Source organism: Podarcis pityusensis (genome assembly GCF_964106645.2).
Source record: "Podarcis pityusensis genome assembly, chromosome: 2".
NCBI lineage: Eukaryota > Metazoa > Chordata > Lepidosauria > Squamata > Lacertidae > Podarcis > Podarcis pityusensis.
Window position 1 is genome coordinate 11,497,961 of NC_138029.1, and position 26,259 is coordinate 11,524,219.

The 26,259-nt window shown below is 44.6% G+C and overlaps 1 protein-coding gene and 2 long non-coding RNA genes across 4 annotated transcripts in view; 1 reads left to right on the forward strand and 2 right to left on the reverse strand.

Moving 5' to 3' along the window:
* Nucleotides 1-12,807, reverse strand: part of LOC308471239 — a 29,628-nt gene extending 16,821 nt beyond the window's left edge. The window contains exon 1 of the long non-coding RNA XR_013982830.1: nt 12,679-12,807. This is a non-coding gene — a long non-coding RNA (uncharacterized lncRNA). The remainder of the gene's footprint in view (nt 1-12,678) is intronic.
* ACVR1B (activin A receptor type 1B) overlaps nt 1-19,390 on the forward strand; it is a 45,529-nt gene extending 26,139 nt beyond the window's left edge. The window contains exons 3-9 of one of the 2 annotated variants that reach the window (XM_080994825.1): nt 2,526-2,774; nt 4,277-4,507; nt 7,007-7,174; nt 7,718-7,874; nt 9,843-9,967; nt 12,767-12,897; nt 15,398-19,390. In XM_080994825.1, coding sequence (XP_080850951.1) covers nt 2,526-2,774; nt 4,277-4,507; nt 7,007-7,174; nt 7,718-7,874; nt 9,843-9,967; nt 12,767-12,897; nt 15,398-15,523 — 1,187 coding nt within the window. In that variant the 3' untranslated portion in view covers nt 15,524-19,390. Of the gene's footprint in view, nt 1-2,458; nt 2,775-4,276; nt 4,508-7,006; nt 7,175-7,717; nt 7,875-9,842; nt 9,968-12,766; nt 12,952-15,397 lie in introns of those variants that run through there. The other variant, XM_080994824.1, reaches the window with a different exon arrangement.
* LOC308471181 overlaps nt 1-26,259 on the reverse strand; it is a 157,299-nt gene that overhangs the window by 76,330 nt on the left and 54,710 nt on the right. The gene's annotated exons all lie outside the window — the stretch shown is intronic.

The window sequence follows — 26,259 nt, forward strand, 5'->3', positions numbered from 1 at the left end:
TGTTCTCTTGACGGAAAATAATAAAATATAAATTGGGGGGCGGGGGGAGGGAATGGATAAGAACAGTTAGCATTATAAACACAGATATTATGTGGAACAGCCAAACAGGTTTGAGCACACATATCCTGCTAGATTTTCATTTAAATACCTTATCCGCCCTTTGGCATATTCACAGCTATGCAAGTTTTAGCACCCTGTTTAGGGCCTAGACAGGAGTTAAATTATGCATGAAATTCCTTGATTGTATATTAGACCCTCTCACTTGAATGCTGCTTCACAGGCTTTTGATCCAGGGTCTAGACAACTCTCATATGACGAAAGCTTACATTGTTTGGGGCTTTTTAGCTTAGACTAAAGGTAAGGGGTTACAGGATAAGAGGTTTATAAAATTGTGCATGGTGTAGAGCAGTGTTTCCCCAACTTGGGTCTCCAGCTGTTTTTGGACTACAACTCCCATCATCCCTAGCTAGCAAGATCAGTGGCCAGGGATGATGGGAAATGTAGTACAAAAACAACAACAACTGGAGACTCAAGTTTGGGAAACCCTGGTGTAGAGTAAGTAGATGAAAAAGGGTTTTTTTCTCTTTCTTAAATTTAGACTGCAGGATCATCCAATGATGCTTAATGGTAGGAAATTTGGGACAAACAAAAAGTGCACACAGCACATAGTTAAATTATGGAATTCACTGCCATAAAATGTTGTGGTGGCCACCAACTTGGATGGCTTTAAAAAGGAATTAGCCTTGTCATCCATGAATTTACCTTTCGGTGTTTAGTAGTCATGAGGGCTCTATACTGTTTTCAAGGTAGCTTGCCTGCAAGGACCAGTTCAGACCGTAGGTGTCTGGTTTGCTACTTTGGGAAACAGGATGATAGGCTGCCCGGCTGCTCTTCTGTTCTTATTTGCAGAGGGTGAAAAGTACACGTGAGAATCCCTTTGGCTCCCCCTCGTGACATCAAGTTCCATTGCAACTCATTGTTCCTGTCAGATCATAGAGAGCCTGTCTGCATGGCAGACTTGACAGAAAAGCAATGTGTTTGTAAAACTTGGGGATTAAGGTTAATGCATATTTACTGTGCCTTAAATTCTAATGCTAAACCACACCATGGCTTAGCACAAATGCATGAGCGTGAGGGTTCCTATTTGAGCTAAAGCATGGTTTGACTTAGTGTGTCTGCTGAACCTGGACTCATGGCTAGTCCCACTCCAGACAAACCATGAATTGTGCGTCTCTCCCCCCCCCCCCGAAGTTTATTTTGTAATTAGAAAGCATATGTAAATTTACACACAAACCACAAGGTTTGTTCTTGAGTTTATAACTTATGGAGGAGACAAACCACAAGCCCAGATTTGGACAACACATTTGGCCAAACCATGGCTTAGATCTGGGTAGTGCAGCAACAGGAAGGAAGGAAGGAAGACACAGGCTGCAATCTTTTCTCCAGGAAACCACACACTTGTGTGTTTCCACTAAACTATGGTTTGGCTTAGATTGTCTGCACACCATACATTTAAAGCACATTATTTGCCCTGGAGAATCCTGGAAATTGTAACGCTGTGAGGGGTAAACTCATTTCCCAGGATTGCTGGGGAAAGTCATGTGCTTTAAATATATGGTGTGTATGCAGTCCAAGACTTATGTGTGAATTAACTTAAAGCAAAACATTTGGGTTACATAATTAGGAAAGATGAAGAGGGACTATTTTCTCAGCTATGGAAGTTATGCTTAATACGCTTAGCCTGCATATCTACTATGGACTCAACAGCTTTATGTTCTGTTAAGTAGACAATTGCTGCATGTTGGAGTGAAGTTTCTGCTTATGCAAGTAGTTTCTGACTTTCATAAAACATAACAGCAAAAGCCACACCTGAGAAGCGCCTTCCTGCCATATAGTTACTTAAGGCCTAAGAGAGCTTTCTTTCAATAGAAGTGAGCAAATTTTCATGATTCTGGGATTTTAAAAAGGGAGTCAATTTGAGTAATAAGCAGTAAACTCTTGAGAGGGGATAAAGGAGATGGGATAAGTCCATGGAAGTAGCTTATGTTACTTTGAAGCAATGCTTGTCTTCTTATTTTGCATCAACATTCCATTAGTTGTCTATATCAGTGTGAGAAGAGACTTCTGAAAACAAAAATCCCATTCATTTAGACTTTCTTTCAGTATTATAGTGGCCTGATTCAGATATAATGCTGAACCCTGATTTAGTGTGATGAGCAAAAGCCTCCTCCTACCTTCCATTTTCTCCTAACCGCAGTTTGTTTTAATTCAGATGAAATGACAAACTGCAGTTGGTTGAAAACAAGGAGGGGATTCTCATGGTCTCTGCGATGGAGGAAGGGTGCACATCCTCAGTGTAACCAGTGTAAATTCCTGCCAATATCTTTCATCTCTCTTTGCTCCATACCTTTGGTTTTCATAATCACAGACCTTTCTGCACACTTTTAAAATACAATCTAAAATTAGTGCATGCATGCTGGTTTTGAATTTGAAGGTGAAACGTTTGTTCTTTGTCTCTCCTCAAGGGCATCGGAAAGATGACGAAACACCTTCTGGCTGGGGACCTGTGGAGCTTGTGGCTGTGATTGCAGGCCCAGTGTTCCTTGTCTTCGTCATTTTGATCATAGTGGTTTTTGTCTTTCACCACCACCAGCGAGTATATCACAATCGTCAACGGCTGGACATGGAAGATCCATCTTGCGAGATGTGTCTATCCAAGGACAAAACCCTTCAAGATCTAGTGTATGATCTGTCTACCTCTGGCTCTGGCTCAGGTACAAATGCCTTCCTTTTTATGCAACATTTTGTTTTTAAAAAATGTTGCTAAGCTATGTTATATGGCTCTAATATTAGTAAAAATGCAGTATATTCACCTTACTATGTTTTTATATATGCTGTAAGCCACCCGAAGTGACTGGGAAAACCCATCCACAGGGGCGAGGTATAAATAATAAAATTACTATTATTATTAAATCATTTTCTTTAATATGATGGAATTCTGAAACCAATTCTCCCTCTTAGTGTTGCAGTTTAAACAATAGGTGCTGAAAGCAAGTAGCAAGTGGCCCTAAATTGGCTGCTGTTCTCGTCTGGAGTAGGCATTTGTTATGAAGTTAAAGAAGAGAGCGCTTTCTTCCTCAAAGTCAAGTTCTCAGCAGTTATTTTCCTTTCCCTTCTGTTGCACAGCAGGGGTAAAAATGGGCAGGAAAGGAAGGATGTGCCTTTGCTCCACTTCCTTATGTGCTGCAATAGGTGCCCATGTGACTTATCACCTTCCCAGTGTAGATTATAGTTCAAATCAGGCCTGGCATAGCTGCATTCACATCTGCTGCATATCTTTGGCACAAGTTAGCATATCATTTAGAGTATTCAGAATGCTTCTCAATATCTCAGTAATTGCCAATGACATACAGGATAGATTGTCAGTGTCCCCATTTTGCACACAGGACTGACTGAGGTTGAGCAATGGGCAAGCCGCAAATATGGTACCCATATTGTACCCATTGCTAAAATGGAATCTGAATTGAGAATGTGCCAGTTTTCTACTCATAGCCACCACAAGGGACACTGAAGTCATAAATGGATTGCCTATAGCATGGTCAGATGCAAAAGAGGCAGGGTTCCTGCACGACAAATGACAATTGCTGAAATTCCCTCTTCACGTCTGTTGTAAAGCTGAAGGAACCTGCTCTCTTTTGCACATGGCCACCTTAAGGGGCTCTTGAGTACTTAAAGCCAAGCCACCTTGGCTTCCTGTCCTATGGGATCTTCTTCAACACTTCCCTTTCTTACTGCATGGGTATTCTGCTTACAAACCCTGTAAGTGGAAGCCCTGTGGAAGGGCTTCCACTTGTGCAACAGGTTTTTCCCATATGTGTGACCCCCCCAAATTGGCTCGGGGGTCAGGAGAACCCCAGAATGGCATACAGATGGAGAGTAAGGGGGTTGTTCTGCCTGGCATTAGACAGAACATTCAGCATAGCACAATGTTGAATTCAACCCTTTCTTTCTGCATATTGAGCATTGTCAGCCAGCCACAATAGCAAAGGCCAGTTGTGCACATAGGACTGCAGACTCAGGCTCCTGTTTCAGTGACGTGGCTGCTATGCTTCTTTTGAGGACATCCACACTTTGGATCTTTAGAAGATAATTGCTGCATCAGGCCCTAATAAGAGCAGGAAATCTTTGATTTGGACTCTTGAATATGTCGTAATCAAACTTTCTTCTTTATACTGGCTTTGTCTTCCCTATCTCTAATTTAACTTTTTGCTGGCAGGTTTGCCGCTCTTTGTCCAGCGCACTGTGGCTCGGACAATTGTCCTGCAGGAAATAATCGGCAAAGGTCGTTTTGGGGAAGTGTGGCGTGGCCGGTGGCGTGGTGGCGATGTAGCTGTGAAAATCTTTTCTTCGCGGGAAGAGAGATCCTGGTTCAGAGAAGCCGAGATCTACCAAACGGTCATGCTGCGCCATGAGAATATTTTGGGGTTTATCGCTGCAGACAACAAAGGTATCGTGCTGCTTCTGCATTCCAGTAAACAAACCAGAGTTACAGATTGTATTTTAAAATATTGCTTTGTGCTATCTGCAGTCTACATTATAGTTTCATGGCGAGGTTGAAGCCTTTGTGTCTGTTGACTGCGCTGATGTGTCATCCTGAAATGTTCGTGAATGCCTTAAGTGCTGAGAGACAAAGCAGCAACACAGCACAATTATTTTTTTACTGTTTTTGGTGAGAGGCCAGTTTCGATAGGGCTAAAACCTCACACTGACTCTGGCGGAGGAAGAAAGGCAAAGAAACTAGAAAGCTAAAGGATTATGGGCAAGGGAGGCATACTGTTGTCTTTCTGTATCTTAAGGCTTCCATAAGACAAAATTCAGCTGGGGCAGTTCTCCCCTCCTCTTCCTGCCCCCCATATCACAATGATACAATAATAGACACTCCACCTGGTTCAATCTTCCTTTCTGATCAATGATAGGAGGCACAGGGCCACTCTCAGGGTCTTCACCTGGAAAATTCAAGGGAGTCACCATGAAGCACTCAAAGAGTTGAATGTGAAAAATCAATTTGGGCTGACCAGATGGGAGGAGAGAGAGCTCAACCTTGGGTGAGTTAACTCTAGACCCAGGTGTGGGAAACCTCTGGCCCTCCAGATGTTTCTGGACTACAACTTGCATCGACCCTGACCAATGGCCGTGCCAGCTGAGGCTGGTGGGAGTTTGAGTCTGACAGCAACTGGAGGGCCGCAGTTTTCTTACCCCTGCTCTAAGTTGAGCACAGGAAACTGCAGCAGTGGCTAGCAGAGCAGCTCTGAGTATCACTTTGCCTATGTCTGTCCATGACAGGGGCAGCTTTGCATTTGGCTGGTGGTGGTTCAAGCGTAGAGCAACCAGAACCATCCCTCTCCCTCTTGCAGATGGGCAACAGTCACAGCCTTTGGCTTCTGATTGCTAACTGTCGTAACAAAGCGGCATTGGTCACATTGGCGTAATTTGAATATGTGCAGAGTTCAGATGTATTACACTGGCACACTTCCCAAGCAGCATGTGACATTCCCCCTTCAAAAGGTTTTTCAAATTCAGCTAGTTCAAATAACTCCCTTCTCAAAACTGATTTTATTGCAGACCAGTGTACAAGTCACTTTTCCCGGGCCTTCAGAAACAATTAACCTCACACACTGTGAGGGCTCCTGCCTTTTGACTTTCACCAGCTTCTAGTTTTGTGACTGGCTCATTTATTAGTTTTTCTGTGAGAGTGTTCAAGCAAAACCTCCCTTGGCGTGGCTTGGGGCTAAGTAAGTCCTAGGACTTCATTCACGGCAAAGTCATCTGATTTCCTCTGTTTCTGTCCAAGCTGTTCAGTTTCTCAACCTGGAAAACATACCCAGCCCATCACAGATGCTTCTGCTGCTATAGAAATCACTTAAGCTTAGTGCGCTTTTTAAAATTAATGTCTCTGTACCAGCTTGGATATTGCCAGTTTTGAGAAACAGCTCTTGCATTATAGACCTGATCCTGCGCCTCTCATGCAAAATTGATAATCTTAACAGGAAACGAAGGTTAACAGTTGCTCTTATTAGTAGCTATTAAAGAGTATTCATTGTCTGATGATGGCAAGGAGCGCTGGAATAAAATGAGTTGCTTTCAAGTGTATGCAGTGTTGTGTGTGCGTATGTGTGCTTGGCCATTGGGGACACCAGTCGTTTGCTCCTGTAATGCCACAACAATGTGCTTCACTTTGGAGCTGTTTATACAGCAGGAGTAAAAGAACGTTGCATGTGATATATCACACACTGCCTTCTCTTGACAGCCAAGTCAGGCAGCTTCAGGGATCCGTCCCTTTCCTAGGGCTGGGCGATATCTGGTTTTCAACATTGTTATAAACATCGCGATATACCTATATATCACAACGTCTGGAATATGAATGGAGCTACGTAGAGGCATTGGCTGGCTTCACGGTTTTCCCACATTAGAAAGACTTTAGAAAACCATCAGTCAAGGTTGAAGGAAGTCTTAGGCTATGATAGCCAAAAATTTCGAAATGATGTTTAAAAGGATGTTATGCTGGAAAATAGTGTAAAAACCAATAAAAAATTGTTGAAACGGATATTGGTGATCAACTTAGAGTGTACAAAGTAAGGCATCGTGGGACTGAGTGATTCAGGGCTTTGTATACTACTAGCACAGCAGCCTTGAACTTGACCTAGTAGACCCCATAGTAAATGTCTGCAAACATATTCACGCCGGATAGCTCCGTTAGAGCGTGGTGCTGGTAACACCAAGGTTGCAGGTTTCAACTGCATATTCCTGTATTGCAGGGGGTTGAACTAGATGATCCTTTACAACTCCACAATTCTGTTATTCTATACGGTAAACAGATTTTTCTCAACTCTTCCGCCTTTTGTTGTATATGCTACCTGCTGCTCTTCAATGAATTCTAGCGCAAAAGTATGGCTGCCGTTTTCTTCACCCTTTTGATGGGCCCTTCTTCCGTTTGCCTTGCCAACAGATAATGGCACTTGGACTCAGTTGTGGTTGGTCTCCGATTACCATGAGTATGGCTCTCTGTTTGATTACCTCAACCGATACACTGTAACCATCGAGGGGATGATTAAATTGGCTCTGTCCGCTGCCAGTGGACTAGCACACCTGCACATGGAAATTGTAGGAACCCAAGGTAAGAAACAGGTTTGACAGATGCACATTTTACAGAGGTCGTTTAGGAAGCGACAGGGCTTCTCTTAAGACCAGCATAAACCGGGGAAGACGAAGTAGCTCATTCTTTAGATGAAAGCAGGAAGAAAGTTTAAGTCGGCTGGTAATGAGACTAATAGAATTTAGGGTAAAACAAGTAAGCAACCTGTATAAACCACAATTCCCTACATTAGAAATCATGAAAAACTGTAGTTTGAGATGATCAGGATTGGTTTCCCAAGGAGTTACCGTTCCAGTGCTTGTTCATATCTGCTAAACTATCCTTTTAACAATGTATATCTGCCCAAGGCCACTATCCTATCTACTGGCTCTTGCACTGAGTCTGATAAGAGATCTTGTTTATTTCCTTCGTAGTTAACACTTTGTAGTTTGTAGTTTTAACACTGACTGAGCTTTGTGGCTTTTGTGGTGCTGTCTGCTCCTTTTTGGACTTTATTATTGGCAAATAATTTTATCATTACACTGAAGGACAATTGTAGGATTCTCTTTCATTGCGTTTTACTAGGAAAACCTGGGATTGCTCACCGGGACTTGAAATCCAAGAATATACTGGTGAAGAAGACTGGAACTTGTGCCATTGCTGACTTAGGTCTGGCTGTCCGCCATGACGCTGTTACTGATACAATTGACATAGCCCCCAATCAGAGGGTTGGAACAAAGCGGTAAGAAAATGGTGGCTCAGCTGATCAGGGGTTCAGTGTTGACGGCTTTGGGTGAAGAGCCAAAAATACGACCCAAAGTTGTTGCAGTTGCTTCATCTATAGCAGGGCTGCCTGACCATTTTTGGCCAAATGGCTACATTGACCCTTGTCCAACCGCCAAGGGGCAGCATACCAATGGCGAATGTGGTCACCCCATGCTCTCTGTCACACACAAATCGGGCTTACAGAATTCACACACATGAGACACACAGAGATACGGAGGTAAGGGACACATAGCCCTCAGCTGATCAACGTAGATGAGCTGTGAGGTGAGGCTTTCACTCCCTCCCTGCTCATTGAATGATGGAGACCAGGGAGAAATTTAAACTTCTCTGCCCATCCCAGTTCTGTTTTACTTGAGTCCCGTCCCTGACGGCTGCCCAAATTGGTGTGTCTTTGGCCAGAAAATTTTACTTGTGGTTGGGGAGAGAGGATTGGCTCAGGCTAGGGCTGACCGGTATCTGGTTTTCAGCTTCGTGATATCACCAGCTAAGCATTGCAATATACTGATATGTCACAATGTGTGAAATTAGAGGCATTGGCTGGCTTCACGGTTTTCCCCACATTGTGATTTTTGCATAGCGTGCGCACACGCACACACACAAATAATCATAATTTGTTATATATTGCCAGGTCAAAAATTATAAAACAGATATGGGTTTTAATCCAGTTTTGGACAATTTTTTGATGTATCACCCAGCCCTAGCCTAGGCTAGCTGTTGACAAACCCTGGTTTATATTCTCTGTGTTTTTCTCCTAGATCAGACGCTTGCCAAGTGCTAACTGATTTGTTTTGCCTACATGCAACATTAGGCTTAGACATTTGACTAGTTGAAAACATTTTTTAATGCATTAACTTCATTAGAACCCCCCCCCCCTTTTTAGTCACCAGCAGATTTGTTATTAATGTTAATGATAAAAAGAAATTAGTTAACTGCTTGTTTGACTGCAGTAATCTGACTTTAACAATAGCTGGACACCTAGCGCAAGAATTCAACAACTGCTTCTCTGTACTGTTCGCGTGAATCCCATACTCAGAAGAGCAGAATTTGCACTGCGCTTTTATCTGTGATCACCCCCCCCCCACACACACAAATACTCTCAAGCAATTGGGGATGACTTACAGTAGTGTTTCATGCATTTTACTTCAACTATTATTCTCAGTTGTTTCAACAGCTTTTTTATTTTTTTAGACGTGAGTAGTCTCTCGAGCATTTTTGGGAGGTGGCAGAAACAATGGGCATCATTTTGAAATTGTTGGAAAGTGCTGGACATGGCTTCTCACATCATTTCATTCACACACACACACACACACACACACACCCTCAAGAGGACATTGTGTGTGTATAGATTTACAACAAAATACAGTGGTGCCCCGCAAGACGAATGCCTCGCAAGACGAAAAACTCGCTAGACGAAAGGGTTTTGCGTTTTTTGAGTCGTTCCGCAAGACGAATTTCCCTATGGGCTTGCTTCGCAAGACGAAATGTCTTGCGAGTTCTTGCGAGTTTGTTTCCTTTTTCTTAAAGCCGCTAAGCCGTTAATAGCCGCTAATAGCCGTGCTTCGCAAGATGAAAAAACTGCAAGACGAACAGACTCGCGGAACGGATTAATTTCGTCTTGCGAGGCACCACTGTATGAACTGAACATTAAGTTCCGCCCCCTGCTGCTCATGTCATTTTGAGGTTTTGTTTTTTTTTAACGTAAAGGCAATAATTACTTATTTTAAAAAATAATAATTTCTGTCAGAATGTGCAGTTCAGTTGAATGGGCTTTCAAACAAGGGGCCTGCCCTGAAAATTGTGGTTCTTGAGCCATAGTTACAGCAAATGATACTTCTGTATTACTCTCAGATACCATGATAGTATTAGATTTTAGCCACAATAGATGTCATAGTAATTAATGTGATTTGTTCTTATTTTGATTCAGCTACATGGCTCCCGAGGTTCTGGATGAAACAATTAACATGAAGCATTTTGATTCATTTAAATGTGCTGATATCTATGCCCTGGGACTAGTTTATTGGGAAATTGCTCGGAGATGCAACTCGGGAGGTAATGGCTTTCTTTTTCTTTTCTTTGCATAGAAATTAAGAGGGTTTCTGCCTGCTCCAAATGTTGCAATAAAACAGTGCCATCCGAATGCAGAGAAATTTTTAAAAGGATGTAGACTAGAGATGTAATTAGGAGGAGCATGGGAGCTCTGCCCGTCTTGTTTGGAGAAGGAAGTAGTCTTGCTGATTCAGAAGATCACGTTGTTCCCATTGACTCAGCATTTTAATCAGACTCTCGCTAATGGGTTTGGTGGGGATTATTGACATGTCTTTGGTGGGTGGAGTCTCTGTTCTAGATGACTTTTAAAATGGTTGTTCCTGTTTTCTTGGATGCACTGAGTCATTAACATGAAGTATTAATCAACATCACCTGACCTAATCTGAGTTCACATGTGCATGTTTGGTAATTCATATATTGGTATATTTTGTTTCAGAAAAGTTTCAAGAATGTGCTGGTCACTCTGTGTGCTATTTTGATGGTCAAGTAGTGGGCATTATAATTCAGATCCCCCCCCCTTTGTATTCTTTGTCATGGACTGAGGAAAGCTGATTGCTTCTCCAATTATTGGGTGTCTTAATAGGTGATGAAGGGACGCGGGTGGCGCTGTGAGTTAAACCACAGAGCCTAGGACTTGCCGATCAGAAGGTCGGCGGTTCGAATCCCCGCGACGGGGTGATCTCCCGTTGTTCGGTCCCTGCTCCTGCCAACCTAGCAGTTTGAAAGCACGTCAAAGTGCAAGTAGATAAATAGGTACCGCTCCAGCGGGAAGGTAAACGGCATTTCCGTGCGCTGCTCTGGTTCGCCAGAAGTGGCTTAGTCATGCTAGCCACATGACCCGGAAGCTGTATGCCGGCTCCCTTGGCCAATAAAGCGAGATGAGCGCCGCAACCCCAGAGTCGGTCACGACTGGACCTAATGGTCAGGGGTCCCTTTACCTTTAGTAGGAGATGAGAAAGAACAGGGAAAGCCTGGGACTTAAGCTGAGTGGAAACTATGCAAAAGCAGCCCATGTGAGCGAGGGGCAGAGTAATTTAACACCCCACTCTGGGCTGCAGGGTGGGTATGCTGGATGTGGCAGAGGTATCCCTCTGCTCAGCTCCCCCAGCTGTGCTGTCCACACGCCAACAGCCACCAACAGAGTGACACATGTCACTCTCCTGGTACAGCACTTCCCTTTCCAAATGCCTGTTGTTGGGATACTGCCAGGGAGACGGGGGCATCAGGCAGGCCCCCAGCTGGCTCCGGACGATCACCGGTCTCCCGTGGAACAGCATCAGTCAATTAGCGACACTCAGTCTCAGATATGTTCTGAGACCCGTGCACACTTGTCAGCAGGGTGTATAAATCACCCACAACGGAAGATGGAGACAGAGAGAGCATATTTACAGCTTTCTTCAACGTACCGTATTTTTTGCTCTATAAGACGCACCAGACCACAAGACGCACCTAGTTTTTGGAGGAGGAAAACAAGAAAAAAATTATTCTGAATCTCAGAAGCCAGAACAGCAAGAGGGATCACTGCGCGGTGAAAGCAGCAATCCCTCTTGCTGTTCTGGCTTCTGGGATAGCTGCGCAGCCTGCATTCGCTCCATAAGACGCACACACATTTCCCCTTACTTTTTAGGAGGGGAAAAGTGAGTCTTATAGAGCAAAAAATACGGTAGTTCAGGAACAAAGGAAAACATGACTGCTTGCCTCCGTGTCCAGGAAAACAGGCGCATAGCAATAGCAACATACAACGTAAGTTCCCAGCAGACTGTGCTGGGAGTAAACAGGCATGTGATACACAAACATCATGCCTGTACCCTTTTAAGGTGGAATGGAACTATATCCTAACACCGAGTGCCATCAGCAGCATTGCCTGTGGAAGGCTCCTAAAACAGGGCATTCCAGGGACAGGGGGAATCAAGCTAGTCTCACTGTCATTGGTAGCATTGTCCTCAACTCTGTCCTGATTGCAGGAAACTTGCTGCTCCTCACCTGCCCTGAGCAGGACTGCAGATGTGGTGGTTGCCTCGCAGCTCTGCAAAGGGTTTGCATTGTGTCCTTAAAATATTTCAGATTTGTGCTGGAAATAGAGAAATGGTGCGAGAGGTACGGCGGCCGCTGCTGTCAAAACCCTGGCCAACTTGTGGAACATCCGCACGGCTCGGGCCATTGACACAATTGCCCCTGAGCACCCTTTCCCGCTTGGCTTCTTGGTATACTCCAGAGCCTTTCGGCAAGGAAAGAAGCTGGGAGACAGATTGAAAGTGAATGGAGGAAAACTCTGGTCGAATGGAATGTAAGATAGGATACAGTTGTGGGTACAGCGGTGCTTTTTCAATTACCGTATTTTTCGCTCTATAAAACGCACCAGACTACAAGAAGCACCTAGTTTTTGGAGGAGGAAAACAAGAAAAAAAATATTCTGAATCTCAGAAGCCAGAACAGCAAGAGGGATCACTGCGCAGTGAAAGCAGCAATCCCTCTTGCTGTTCTGGCTTCTGTGATAGCTGCGCAGCCTGCATTCGTTCCATAAGGCGCACACACATTTCCCCTTACTTTTAGGAGGGGAAAAGTGAGTCTTATAGAGCAAAAAATACGGTAATTGTGTAGGAATTTTAATGTATGTAATGTCATTAAACTTTTCTCTAATTTCTGTTTGAGTTTGTTGAAGATTACTCTCTCTCTCTCTCTCTCTCTCTCTCTCTCTCACTCTTAGATGCAACAGTGTATTAATATAGTTCTGTTTTGCATAGTTTCTTGTTTGGGGCGTGTGACTAGCTTTTCTCTCCCTCCCCATCCTCAATCTTTTAGGTACTCATGAAGAATATCAGCTGCCATACTATGACCTTGTACCGTCTGACCCCTCCATAGAAGAAATGCGGAAGGTTGTATGTGACCAGAAGCTACGGCCTAATGTTCCCAACTGGTGGCAGAGTTACGAGGTACAGTTAGACTGTGACAAAGACTATAACAACTTGACGCTTCTTGAACAAGAGGTACCGACAATATTAATACTAATAACATTTGCCGCATTAGCTAGGACAGAAAGGGAAACACTAGCCCTCTGTTCGTATAACTCTTGTGAGCAAGGCCTGTGCAAGCTTTTTATGGCAGCCTGAATACTCTTGTAATGGAGAACTAAAACTACCTATAGAAGGCAGGATTTCAGTGTGCTAAAAGGAGGTGGCTAACTATGTGAGACCAGTATCATCTTTTGGGATTCTGAAAGTGCAACTTCTGCTTCCTCTGAGAGACAAAGGAGTTGATTTGCAGTCAGTGGCCTGGTTCGCACGTCACATTAAACCATTAGAAACCACAAGCGGACAACGCGACAAGCCAGACCACACCTTGTGGAAGTGCCTGCTATTTCACATTATACCATAATTTATTTTCACTATGATTAAAAACAACGTGTGAAACGGGTCAGTGATTTATGGTCCAGATGGTGGAATGAACACAGTACAGTGGTACCTCGAGTTACATATGCTTCAGGTTACAGACTCCGCTAACCCGAAATAGTGCTTCAGGTTAAGAACTTTGCTTCAGGATGAGAACAGAAATCGGGCTCCAGCGGTGCCAGCAGGAGGCCCCATTAGCTAACGTGGTCTTCAGGTTAAGAACAGTTTCAGGTTAAGAACAGACCTCCGGAATGAATTAAGTACTTAACCCGAGGTACCACTGTATAACAGTTCTCTTAATGTTCCACCAAGCACCCTGTTTTTAGCATGCAATTTCAAATGGTTCTTTTGAAATGGTCCAGCACCACACTAAGGTGAGATATGGTGTGTGTTAGAACACTTGAATGACCATACAGTGGTACCTCGGGTTAAGTACTTAATTCGTTCCGGAGGTCCGTTCTTAACCTGAAACTGTTCTTAACCTGAAGCACCACTTTAGCTAATGGGGCTCCTGCTGCTGCCGTGCCGCTGGAGCACGATTTCTGTTCTCATCCTGAAGCAAAGTTCTTAACCCGAGGTACTATTTCTGGGTTAGCGGAGTCTGTAACCTGAAGCGTATGTAACCCGAGGTACCACTGTACTCCCATTTGATCTAGGCTGATTGACGCAGTTTGAAAACACATTTAGAAAATTGTTCTCCACGTTGGCCGTGTGTGTTGTTTTTATTGATATTGATAATAATTATTGGAATTAAATCTAATAGGAATTTGGTTTATCGCTGAGCATTTAATGTGTCTGGGAGTAAACCATTAGGCTTATTCTTATTCTTAGCCATTTCAGCCAAGCCATGCCCTCCTGCCCTACACCTGAGATCAGATGCGGGGCAGGTAAAAATCTGACCAAGCCAAAAAAGAAAAAAAGAAAAAGAGTTTTGAAGACACTTGTGCAGTGCTTTGCCTGGTCTTGCTGTGCACTTTGCAATTGGATGGTTGTCTGGTCTCAAGAACCCCTTTGCAAGATCTACCGTATTTTTTCACTCTATAGGACGCATATTTTCCCCTCCAAAAATGAAGGGGAAATGTGTGTGCATCCTATGGAGCGAATGCAGGCTCCTTGGCTTCATCGATAGCAATGGGAAGCCTCTGAAGCGCAGAGGGAGCACTCCCTCTGCGCTCCGGAGGCTTCGCGTTGCTTTCGCTAAAGCCTGGAGAGCGAGAGGGGTCAGTGCGCACTGACCCCTCTTGCTCTCCAGGCTTCAGGCAGCTATCCGCAAGCCTTTGGAGCACAGCAGGAGTTCCCACCGCGCTCCGAAGGCTTGCGGATAGCAGCCTGAAGCCCGGGGAGTGCAGCACCAACTCCCGCTGGGAGCACGCCCCCAGCCCCGCAAGCTCCGGGAGCGGCGGCAAGGCTACGCGCAACCTTGCTGCCGCTCCCGGACCTGTTCTGGGGGCTGGGGTCAGGGGAAGCTCGGGCTTCCCCCGCCCCAGCCCCGCGGCTAAAAATGAAGCCGTGCACAGCCTCTCCCGGCTGGAGAGGTTGCGCACGGCTAAAGAGGAAGCCAAGACAGCCAGCGGGATGGATCCTGCTCACTGTCTTGGCTTCTTTGCTCTTTGGGGCTAGGGGGGAAAGAAACATTTTTTCCTTTATTTCCCTCCCTTAAAACTAGGTGCGCCCTGTGGTCCGGTGCGCCCTATGGAGCGAAAAATACGGTAGCTCCGCTCCTTAATCTAGTGGATAGTGTCGGTAAACAGAAGCCAGTTTATGCAGGTGGTACTACCTGTGTGATGGCCACATGGTGACTGGAAAACCCTGCTCTCAGGGATAGAGAAATGCTCCACTTGAAGGGAATTAGAAAGGCCATGTCTGTGCATGGATCGATCTTCGTATGCTATGCTGTCTGTAGCGAAATAAAACATACCCATACAGCATATGCAACGAGTCCTATGTAGACTGAAAGAGACATTGCATTGAATATGCCATTGAGAGATCCCTGATGTCTTCTTTCTTTCTCTCTCTCTCTCTCTCCCCCCCCCCTCATTTTTAGTCTTTGCGAGTTATGGGGAAAATGATGCGCGAGTGCTGGTATGCCAATGGAGCAGCACGACTAACAGCCTTGCGCATCAAGAAAACTCTTTCTCATCTCAGTCTCCACGAGGATGTGAAAGTTTAGTCCGCAAGCCCCTTTCCCGAGGAAACTGCGCAAAAGCTGCCATGCTAGAATTGATGAATGGTGGAGAAGGCCTACCTCGTATTTCTACACAGCCTGCTCCTATCAGCTGGACAACTTGGTGTGCAGGTTAGGTGAGGAAAGTGGACACCCACAGACTTGGCTCCCTTCCTGATTCACGAGTGAAAGTCATCTCTTTTTTTCTAATGCCCTCCGGAGACCGTAAGGATGGGCTTGTTGTATAGAGAGAGAAGTTGGCCGCAACCGTATCTTGTTGTTTCTCTGATGGAAATCCCTATAAATCCTCGCGACGTGCTTGTCGGAGACAGCCCTCTGGCTTAGGGAAGTGCTTGAGGACCAACATATGCACACACATGCGCACACAAGACTTGGGTGCTCCCTTGTCTGGCCATGTGAAGCTCTTAGTCCTTTCCTAGTTTGACAGATCCTAAGCCACCGCAGCCACTAGTGTTCAGCAGCGTGAGCATGTGCAAAGGTACGTGTCCCTGTGCCCCTTTGGTATTATCGTGTCCGCTTGTGCCCCTGTGCATGTGCAAATGTAGAGCGTCCTCGTGTGAAAGTGCAGGTGCTCGTGCTCTCTTTGTCCCACACGTTGAGCATCGTTATCTCTTTTTCCTCTCGCTAGGGAAGGATGCGAGGGTATCCTCCCTGCCAATTTTTAGACCCATCGGGGCACTACACAAAACTATCTCACTGCCATCCTTCCCTTCTTTTCAAAGCAGGGAATAGATTTTATTGCGTGTGTGTGTTTTTTAGTTTCATGGTCCTCCTGTGTTGTCAGGGCTGGGTGGCAACAGTTGCTTAGCAGGCAGTCCAATCTGCAGAAGGAATAGGTGTCAGGTGAAATCAGTGCTGGTCCTCCTGGTTAAAGGAAGCAAGGCAAAAGTAGGGCTGTGGGAAGCAGTTGACCTTTCAGGATCATTGCCGTTCTATTTCTCAAGAAACAACTCTAGCATTTTAAACATTTCTCTAATGAAGCATCTGTGGCAAAATAGTGTGTTCAGAGGCTTCCTGTGAAGATTTATCCCTTAAGGAATGATGACTGCAAAACTAAACTTTTTATTATTAAAAGTGTACGTGTGTGTGTGCGCGCGCGTGTGTGTGTGTGTGTGCGCGCGCGCATGTGTGTGTGTGTGTATATATATATATGTTTGTGTGTGTGTGTATATATATATGTATATGGTCTCCCGTATTCTGGAAGTGATTATGTGTCACTTGGAATGGGGTGGGGGGGAGAGTTTGGAATGGATTAACTTGCATGCATTTTGTTTCAGTTAAATGATCAGGGTGTAATAAGACTGATTTGGCTGTCGTGTTTGCTTTGGGAACAGCCCAAGACTGTATTATGATGCAAATAATGCGTTGAAAACTCCATAGTATGTGGGTTGGGTGTTTGTGGTAGATAACTCCTGAAGCCATAACTTTTAACTGGAATGGTTTGACTATTGTTTGTTAATTCTTATTTAATTGGGAGGGTCTGGATTTTAACTTTTTTTACTATTCTTTATAAGAGAAGTAAAATTGATAATTACCTCTCATTCTCTTTTTAAAGAAATCACTACAAAAAAAAATACTGAAAAAAAATGCACACAGCTCAATTTTACACTGGAACTGTTTTTACTCAAGTTGTGGGCCCTGACTTCTGAGAGGAGACATTATGTCCACTCTGAGACAGGGCATTTTTTAAGTACCGTATATAAAACATTGTGTGTTTTGCTGTCTGTGGGTGTAGGTGTTCGTCTCTGTCTCTTCCTCCTTCAGCCCCTTCTCTTGTTCTCAACTATGTCAGTATGTAAAGTTGAAGCAGTGTCGTGTTGTGTATTGGAGTCAGTTTTACACGCTCCTTTTGGTTTGAAGCAAACTGTAGCTTCCTCCAGGGCTGTGTTTTGAAAATCTCAGGCGCTCTTATTCACGGAGGGACAAGTGGAGTTTGCCCTTCTCGTAAAACCTGCTGCCTTTTGTGATTCTGTTTCTGATTGCTTTTGAGCCAGAGGCTACCACACCTCTCCAGCAAATGGACACAGCTTACCAAATCACCTCTACAACTTGGTTCTAAGATGAAAAGCACCTCGACATTTGTCTAGATCATGTATTCCCATCAATGAAAAATTGACTACTCGGTTGCTGACATTGGAAGCTGAAGATAGTACATCATGGAGGCTTAAATTTGGAAGATTCACATGTCCAACTCGCAGCGGTAACATAATTCCATTGCTAAGTTCTCCTTAGTTGGTTGGGGTTTTTTTTTAAGTAACAAGGGAGCCATTGTCCTTTGAAACTGCTTGGCCTTGGTGACTGGAAGAGTTGAGGAAGCTGTAGTGTAACATGGTGCCTAAACACATTCTGAGTGTTCCCCCAAGAAGCAAGTTGTACACTCAAACTTATGGCATTGTAGTGATAAGCACACCACTTGGAAGTGTGATGAGAACCTACTTCTATGTAAAGCAGAGGCAGACAGCATGATGCCCTCCTTTCATCCCCAGCAAGCATGGCCAATAGCCAAGGAATGATGGGAGTTGTAGCCTACACATCTGAAGGGCATGTTGATGACTGTCCCTGATGTAAAAGCAGCTTGAATTGGAGTACAACTCACCTAATTAATATCTTACAATAACTTACCACTGCTACACAGACACACCTCTGTTGTGTCCTTATGAATAAGCCAACTGTGTAGCGCTGCACCTTGAAAGGTAAAAGGGATAGGCTGTATCACAACGATTGGCTTCTAGAGTCATCATAATATGCATTTATCAAAGAGGCCGCGGTAGCCTCTTGCAGCAGAAACACATTTTTGCTCAGTGCTGCTCCGGAGCGCTATCAGAAGAGGAGCAAGGCAGCTAGCTAAAGAGCATTAAAAAGCACTGTGCCATTACATGGCTAAATGCTCGTTTAGCACATTTCTCTCTTCTAACATATATCTGACCAGTGACAGGTAGACGTTGGCTGGGGTTGCAATTTACAGCACTGCAAATTGCAGCAGTCTGAAGGAGGAGAGGTTTTCCTGCTCCCGCTTCACCTGCTACAAAGATAAATAGGGATAGAAATCCTAATGTCACGTTCAAAGGACTATTGTTTCTGTCCCACTCCCCACAGATCAGAAAGAAGTGGGCAAGTCGGAGGGCCACTAGTTTCTTCTTAAAATTCAAACAGACACAGTTGCACTCCGTTGTGCATGTTTTCTTCTTAATAATGTGAAAAGTTCAAATAAAAGACATACCCAACAGTGCAGCTACAATAACTGCTGAGATCTTTTTTTAGACGGCATAAACTAAGGGCACCTAGGAGAGTGAAGAAAACCAATAACTGTAGCCAGACAACCAAGAAGTTTTTAGTCCACTGGTCTGAAGTTCAGGTAAGTCACAGGATGGAATTTGAGTTCTTAATTCCATTTGGGAACGAGCGACTAGCTTCATCTTGGCATCAAGGCAGACATGAGAGAATCTGGTGACGTCAAACCTCCAAATGGAAAAGAGTTCATTCATTACTTTTTTTTTCAAATCTAGAAGATGGAAGGTGTGGGTTCCTGGCTGGTACTATTAAGATTTTGTCAGGTGGCACACTGGCTTCAGAATAGATCATTCTGGTACTGTTGTCTGTCTCTTCCCTGCCCCCCCCCCTTTCCACTTTCTCGTCCACCTACCCCTGATTCCTACTTGATCTTTATATTTCGTTCAGGTTTTGTATGTTTTATTAGAAAAAGACTGTAAAATAGCCACTTAGACACTTTACCTCCTCAGTATGCAAATGTAAATACATGTAATATAGTAAAGAAATCTTTTGTTTAATATAAGAATGAGGCTGTCCAATTTTCTGTTGTACATTATTAAAAGTTTGTTTTTATTCACTTCAGCTCTGCGATCTTTTCTTTTCTGGTTAATTCTAGCTAACAGTACTCTTAATAACCATAGACTTAGGAGTGGCCACAGGTGACATTGACACAGACTGCAAATGGACCAAGCCACCCATCACTCTTTGGGAAATTGTCCTTCGGAAGATGGTGGACTCTCCTTTGTTGGAGGTTATTAAACTGAGGTTGGATCGCCATCTGTTGGGGGATTCTTTAGCAGTGATTCCTGCATTCAGAAGGTTGTGCTAGATGACCCTTAGGGCCTCTTCCAGCTCTTAACATTTGTATGATCCTGTGAAAACAGTCAGACTTAATTCTGAGTAACCATGTATTGGATCACACTACATATTATGCATACCATATTTTTCGCTCCATAAGACGTACTTTTTTCCTCCTAAAAAGTAAGAGGAAAGTCTGTGCGTCTTACGGAGCGAATGTGTGGTCCCTGGAGCCGAATTGCCCAGGGGCGAAAAGCAGATCAGTTTTTTTTGTTTTTTTTTTTTTTTTTTAGAAAGAGAGAAGGGGGTGTTGAAATGAAGCCGCTGAGCAGCTGATCGGCAAGCGATCAGGAGGGAGATAAGGGACACTAGCGATAAAGGAGGCTGCTTGGGATGGGGGAGGTAAAAGCACTTGGAGCCTCAGGATTTTTGCATTGAGTCACCCCAAATTCACCATCAGATCACATAGCATGTCCATGGCTACAGCCTGCACCAAAAACACACACATCCACTGTTTCATGGGGCCGCAATGGCACAAAAACGTGGTTATAAAGCACGGATCCACATGGAATCTCAGGATTTTTGCATTGGGTCACCCCAAATTCACCATCAGATCACATATCATGTCTGTGGCCACAGCATGAACCACAAAAATCATACATCCACTGTTTTGTTCAGAATATTTTTTTTCTTGTTTCCCTCTAGAAACTAGGTGTGTCTTATGGTCAGGTGCGTCTTATGGAGCGAAAAATACGGTAAATTGCTTTATGCAGGGGGAAGCCCGAGTGCCTTCACCTGAGACTTGGGGGAGCAGTTACTCCTAAACCAGGAAGTCAGCCTGTCATTCCTTATCCCTTACTGCCAAACAAATATGTTTGCCCCATATTTCCACTCCATTTATGGTATTTGACTAATAACTGTTGGCAGTAGACAGATGTGAAGCATAAGAAGGAGGAATAAAAAGCTAAATCTTTTACCCATGTTAAAGTGTCATCTTGGATTTCTGCTTCAGGGTTTCCAGTGGCAGTAACAAGCTTATCCAGCCTTAAGCCTGTGGAGTGTGTTTAACAGAAATTAAGAATTCCCCTCCCCACCCTTCCATTAGTCTGGTAGCATAAATTTTGCTTCTTTTAAGCTTTTATGGCAGAAGTGTGGGTTACCTGCTCATCCAATTTTCTGCGATTAGGAACCTCACTTGCTAGCCCCCGTGAACGGAGCATGTTGTGGGAGAGGACTGCCCCCCTTTATCCCTTAACAATATTATGGTGCCTCATCCACCCTTAAGAATCAACCCAATGAAATTAGGGGGTCAGTTTCAATGGGAGATCGCCATCTGGGCCTCAGTTTTTGCATTCTAATCGGCTTTCCCCAAATGCCCTATAATTCTGTTTTCCTATACTTTTAACATGCAGTTGGAGACTGCAAGATGCTGATTAGGATCAACAACAAGGCATTACTTTTAAAAGGCCAGGAGAGACTTGTGCATGGATGTTCACTACACATTCCACATGATTTCTGTTTCTAATTTTACTGCTGTGAAGTTAGGACGCTACGGAAGCACACCTTGCTAGACAGCGATGTGAGCAGGATTTCTAAGAGAGCATGCAGTGCCCTGTAAATCTCCTCCTTGATCCCCAGAATGACTAGAGGTGGATAGCTCATTGGTTAGTGTTGTGTTGACAATGCCAAGGTTGCAGGTTCGATCCCCATAAGGGACAACATTCCGCCTTTGCAGGGGGGGGCTGGACTAGATATCCTCAGTGTCCCTTCCAACTCTGTATTTGTATGAGAAGTAGAATAAATTACCGTATTTACTCGAATCTAATGCTCACCTCTTTTTTTGTCTAATTACGTTGCGGAAATTAAGATGCACATTAGATTTGATGGCATATTTACAGTCGCCAGCAAAAACTTTTGGGGGGGTTGCAAGGTTCTGAAAATCGAGTTGTGCATCAGGTTCAATGGTGTGTTAGACTCGAGTAAATACAGTGGTACCTCGGGTTAAGTACATAATTAGTTCCGGAGGTCTGTTCTTAACCTGAAACTGTTCTTAACCTGAAGCACCACTTTAGCTAATGGGGCCTCCCGCTGCCGCCGCACCGCCGGAGCACGATTTCTGTTCTCATACTGAAGCAAAGTTCTTAACCCGAGGTACTATTTCAGGGTTAGTGGAGTCTGTAACCTGAAGCGTATGTAACCTGAAGCGTATGTAACCCGAGGTACCACTGTACAGTATACACCCTCCTGATGATGGCTGGGGAAAGGGAATCCTGTAAGGTGCCACAAAAGAAAAAGGGCAATTGTAGGGAGTGAAAGACAAGAGAAGATGAGGTTTTAAATAAGATACTATTTCTATCCTGCCCTTCCATCAGGGAATGTGGGACAATATACATGTGTCCGTCCGTCCCTTATCACCACAATAACCCTGTGAAGTAGGTTAAGATTGAATGTGGTTCCCCGGTGTGCTCTTTATTGCTGAGGATTGGGCCCTTGCAGGTTGAGGGGCTGTTTCTAGTCTGATCCTGTAATCGCTACATATTAGTTCCATATTTGCTTTATTTGCATATACAGCTAAGTATCTCCCCCCCCCCCCAAGCTGTATTTGCGCATTAAGCAAGTAAGCCCAACCTTAGATTTGTAGATAGAGGTCACATCCACACCATATATTTAAGGCACTCTTATGCCACTTCAGTTCCACAATGTTACTGTAGTCACAAAGAAGAGTTCAACTGCGCAACCTCTGGTATACCGTATTTTTTGCTCTATTGGACGCACCGGACCATAGGAGGGGGAGAACGGGGGGGGGGATTTTTTTCTTGTTCTCCCCCTCTAAACTTTCCCCCTCTGCCAGCCCCAAAGACCAGGTCGGGGAACAGCAGGAAGGCGGCGCTCCGCCTCCCCACTGTCCCCCCAGCTTGTGGGGCTGGCGGTGGGGAAAGCAGCGCTTCTCCCCACCGCCAGCCTCCAAACCAGGTTGGGGAACAGCGGGAAGGTGGTGCTCCGCCTCCCCGCTGTCCCCCGAACTTGTGGGGCTGGCGGTGGGGAGAAGCGCTGCTTTCCCCACCGCCAGCCTCAAAACCAGGTCGGGTTTGGAGGCTGCTATCCGCAAGCCTGGGGAGCCCGGCGGGAACTCCCGCCTGGCTCCCCAGGCTTGCGGATATCTGCCCGAAGGCTGTAGAGCGAGAGGGGTCGGTGCGCACCGACCCCTCTCGCTCTACAGGCTTCAGCGAAAGCCTGCATTCGCTCCATAGGACGCACACACATTTCCCCTTCATTTTTGGAGGGGAAAAAGTGCATCCTATAGAGTGAAAAATATGGTATTTTTTCTAGGTGCAAAGCCTGAATGTTGTCCACTGATGCCATGCAATCATGAACGTTGCAAATTACTTCCAGTATTTGTTCATTCTAGAGGGAGGTCTGTCCCACCCTTCTAATGCCTATCTACTGCTCGCTTTTTTATACTTCACACTTTTAAAAAGTTTCCAGAGTCTGCCAAATCCTGAACTCCCAAGCAGAAATTAATTATGCTCTGAAGAAGGGCAGGTATAGCAACAGTGGCTATTTAGGTAAAAACCTGGGTTGAAGGTGTTTATCTGGCACTGTGTACCCAACAAACCCCACAGAAGTGTATCAAAATATCTTACCTTTTTTTTACATGATACCTTTGGCCTTGTGAGATGCTGTTTGACTCCAGTCCCATCAGCCCCAACCAGCCTGGCTGATGGTCAGGGAAGATGGCAGTTGCCCTCTGGCGACTTTTGGAGGGTTCTCCATCCCCACCTAATAAGGCAGGTAGCAATGTTCATCTCCACAAGCAAAAATAAGGTACCGTATTTTTTGCTCTATAAGACTCACTTTTTCCCTCCTAAAAAGTAAGGGGAAATGTGTGTGCGTCTTATGGAGCGAATGCAGGCTGCGCAGCTATCCCAGAAGCCAGAACAGCAAGAGGGATTGCTGCTTTCTCTGTGCACCGATCCCTCTTGCTGTTCTGGCTTCTGAGATTCAGAATATTTTTTTTCTTGTTTTCCTCCTCCAAAAACTAGGTGCGTCTTGTGGTCTGGTGCGTCTTATAGAGCGAAAAATGTGGAGCTTTAAAGACTTGCTTATATTATGGCAGCCTTGTATTGTAGCGTTCACCTGGTACCCCAGGATGGGGAAGCAGTGACTCTCCAGCTGTTGATGGTCTCCAGCTCCAACCAAGATGGCTGGTGGGAGGGGGGGCAAGCTTTCTCCTCTAGACCCACCCAGCATAAAAATCAACAGGTTCCTCATCCCTCTCCTGACAGCCCCCATTACTCTTATTTACAAGGCTGTATTCTGGTGCTGTGGGTTAAACCACAGAGCCTAGGACTTGCCGATCAGAAGGTTGGCGGTTCGAATCCCCACAACGGGTTGAGCTCCCATTGCTCGGTCCCTGCTCCTGCCAACCTAGCAGTTCGAAAGCACGTCAAAGTACAAGTAGATAAATAGGTACCGCTCCTGCGGGAAGGTAAACGGCGTTTTCATGCGCTGCTCTGGTTCGCTAGAAGCAGCTTAGTCATGCTGGCCACATGACCTGTACACCGGCTCCTTCGGCCAATAAAGTGAGATGAGCGCTGCAACCCCAGAGTCGGCCACGACTGGACCTAATGGTCAGGGGTCCCTTTACCCCTTTACCTTTATTCTGGCATCATTTGGGTGGGAACAACAACAACAACAAATTTATACATACATACATACATACATACATACATACATACCCAGCTCATCTGGCTGAGTTTCCCTGGCCACACTGGGCAGCTCCCAAAAGAATATTAAAAACACGTGGGCCGTGAGGTGTTTGGGGCTGTGGGGGCTCTTAATTTTGGAGGGATTCTGAAACATGTTTTTAAATACCACATGGAGTTTAGTCTGGACTATGGAAAAGGGGCTGATTTGTTGAAAAGGGTCAAAAACATTGCCAAGCTGGAGTTCCCACGAGTGAAAGGAGAATATGAAGAAGAGCCGCGGAAGGGACATGGAAGGGACTTAAGGCCCTCGGATATAAGGTTACCAGGTTAATGCGCTAGATTAATGGGATAAAAAGGACTGACAAAACCTGTGACCAGGAGGAAGGGACGCCGGATGAAGATTGGATTGTTTTTATTGCTTTTTTTTTATTACTAGGATTGTTTTATAAAATTGATTGATGAATGTTAGAAAAATGTTGGAATGAAATTACTTGGCTTTAGCAAAAATGTTTAAAGAATTAGGTAAGAATATTATGGTTATGAGAAGTTGGTAAAAATAAGATTTAAGTTTTAAGCTTTAAGGTTCTTTATAAGATAAGATGAAAACAGATTAAGGTAATGTAATGATAGAATATTATGAAATATGGAAAGGATTTGCTGCGACAATTAACAACTAGGATACAAAAAAAGGGAGGAGGAGGAGGTCAAAGAAAGAAGGTAATGAAAGTTGAGGATTTGAGAATGATGGATTTGTTTTTGTGTGTTTGCTGTGTATTTTTGTTTTTTGAATATGTATTGTTTGATGTGGTATGTTTTTTCTTTGTTTTTTTTCTCTTTTTCTTTTCTTTCTTTTTCTGCTTTGTTCTTTTTTGTAATTCTAAAAAATTCTCAATAAATATCATTTTTAAAAAAAGAATATTAAAAACACGATAAAACATCAACCATTAAAAACTTCTCTAAACAGGGCTGCCTTCAGATGTCTTCTAAAAGTCAGATAGTTGTTTATTTCCTTGACATCTGATGGGAGGGCGTTCCACAGGGAGGGCACCACTACCGAGAAGGCCCTCTGCCTGGTTCCCTGTAACCTCACTTCTCACAGTGAGGGAACCACCAGAAGGTCCTCAGAGCTGGACCTCAGTGTCCGGATTGAACAATGGGGGTGGAGACGCTCCTTCAGGTATACTGGGCAGAGGCCGTTTAGGGCTTTAAATGTCAGCACTAACACTTTGAATTGTGCTCGGAAACGTACTGTGAGCCAGTGTAGGTCTTTCAGGACTGGTGTTATATGGTCTTGGCAGCCCAATGACCTACCAGAGTCAGGAAGAGTATGCCATTCAAAGGGACTCAGTCTCAGATTGAATGAAATTATTTCAAGTGCTGCAAGGTAAACTCCCACTTACAAGGATCAAGAGCTGGGAAAATTTGCTAGTCCATCCGCAACATGGATTCTCACCAGTTTGCCGCCTCGTCATCTGGGACCAGCTGGGCTTCCAAGGTCTCTGATGAGTCAGATTCTCCGATGCGGCAATAAACAAGGCTTCTCAGTGTCATCTGCCTGGTGTCAGAGCTGCCGCCTCCTCCAAGCCTTGGGCAAGGCTTGCGTAGTTGACCAAGGTCTTCCAGGTATTGCTGGCTCTCCCACGCACCCATCAAAGAGATTGCAGATGCAGTGATAACTCTTTCCCTGGTAACAAGACTAATCTCCAATGCATCCCTTGAGCAAGGCCACCAGAAGTGCCTGTAAGTGCATATCTCTCCATCTCAGTTCCACAGACATCGGATGTTACCTTCGTAAGTACATTTCCTGGATTCATGCTAATCTGCTGGCTTGTACAATATAATCATAATAATTGATTATTTCTACCCCACCCATTCGGGGTAGATTATTTCTACCTCACCCACACAACCTTTCACCTTGGGTTCGGGGCAGCATGGCAGGGGATG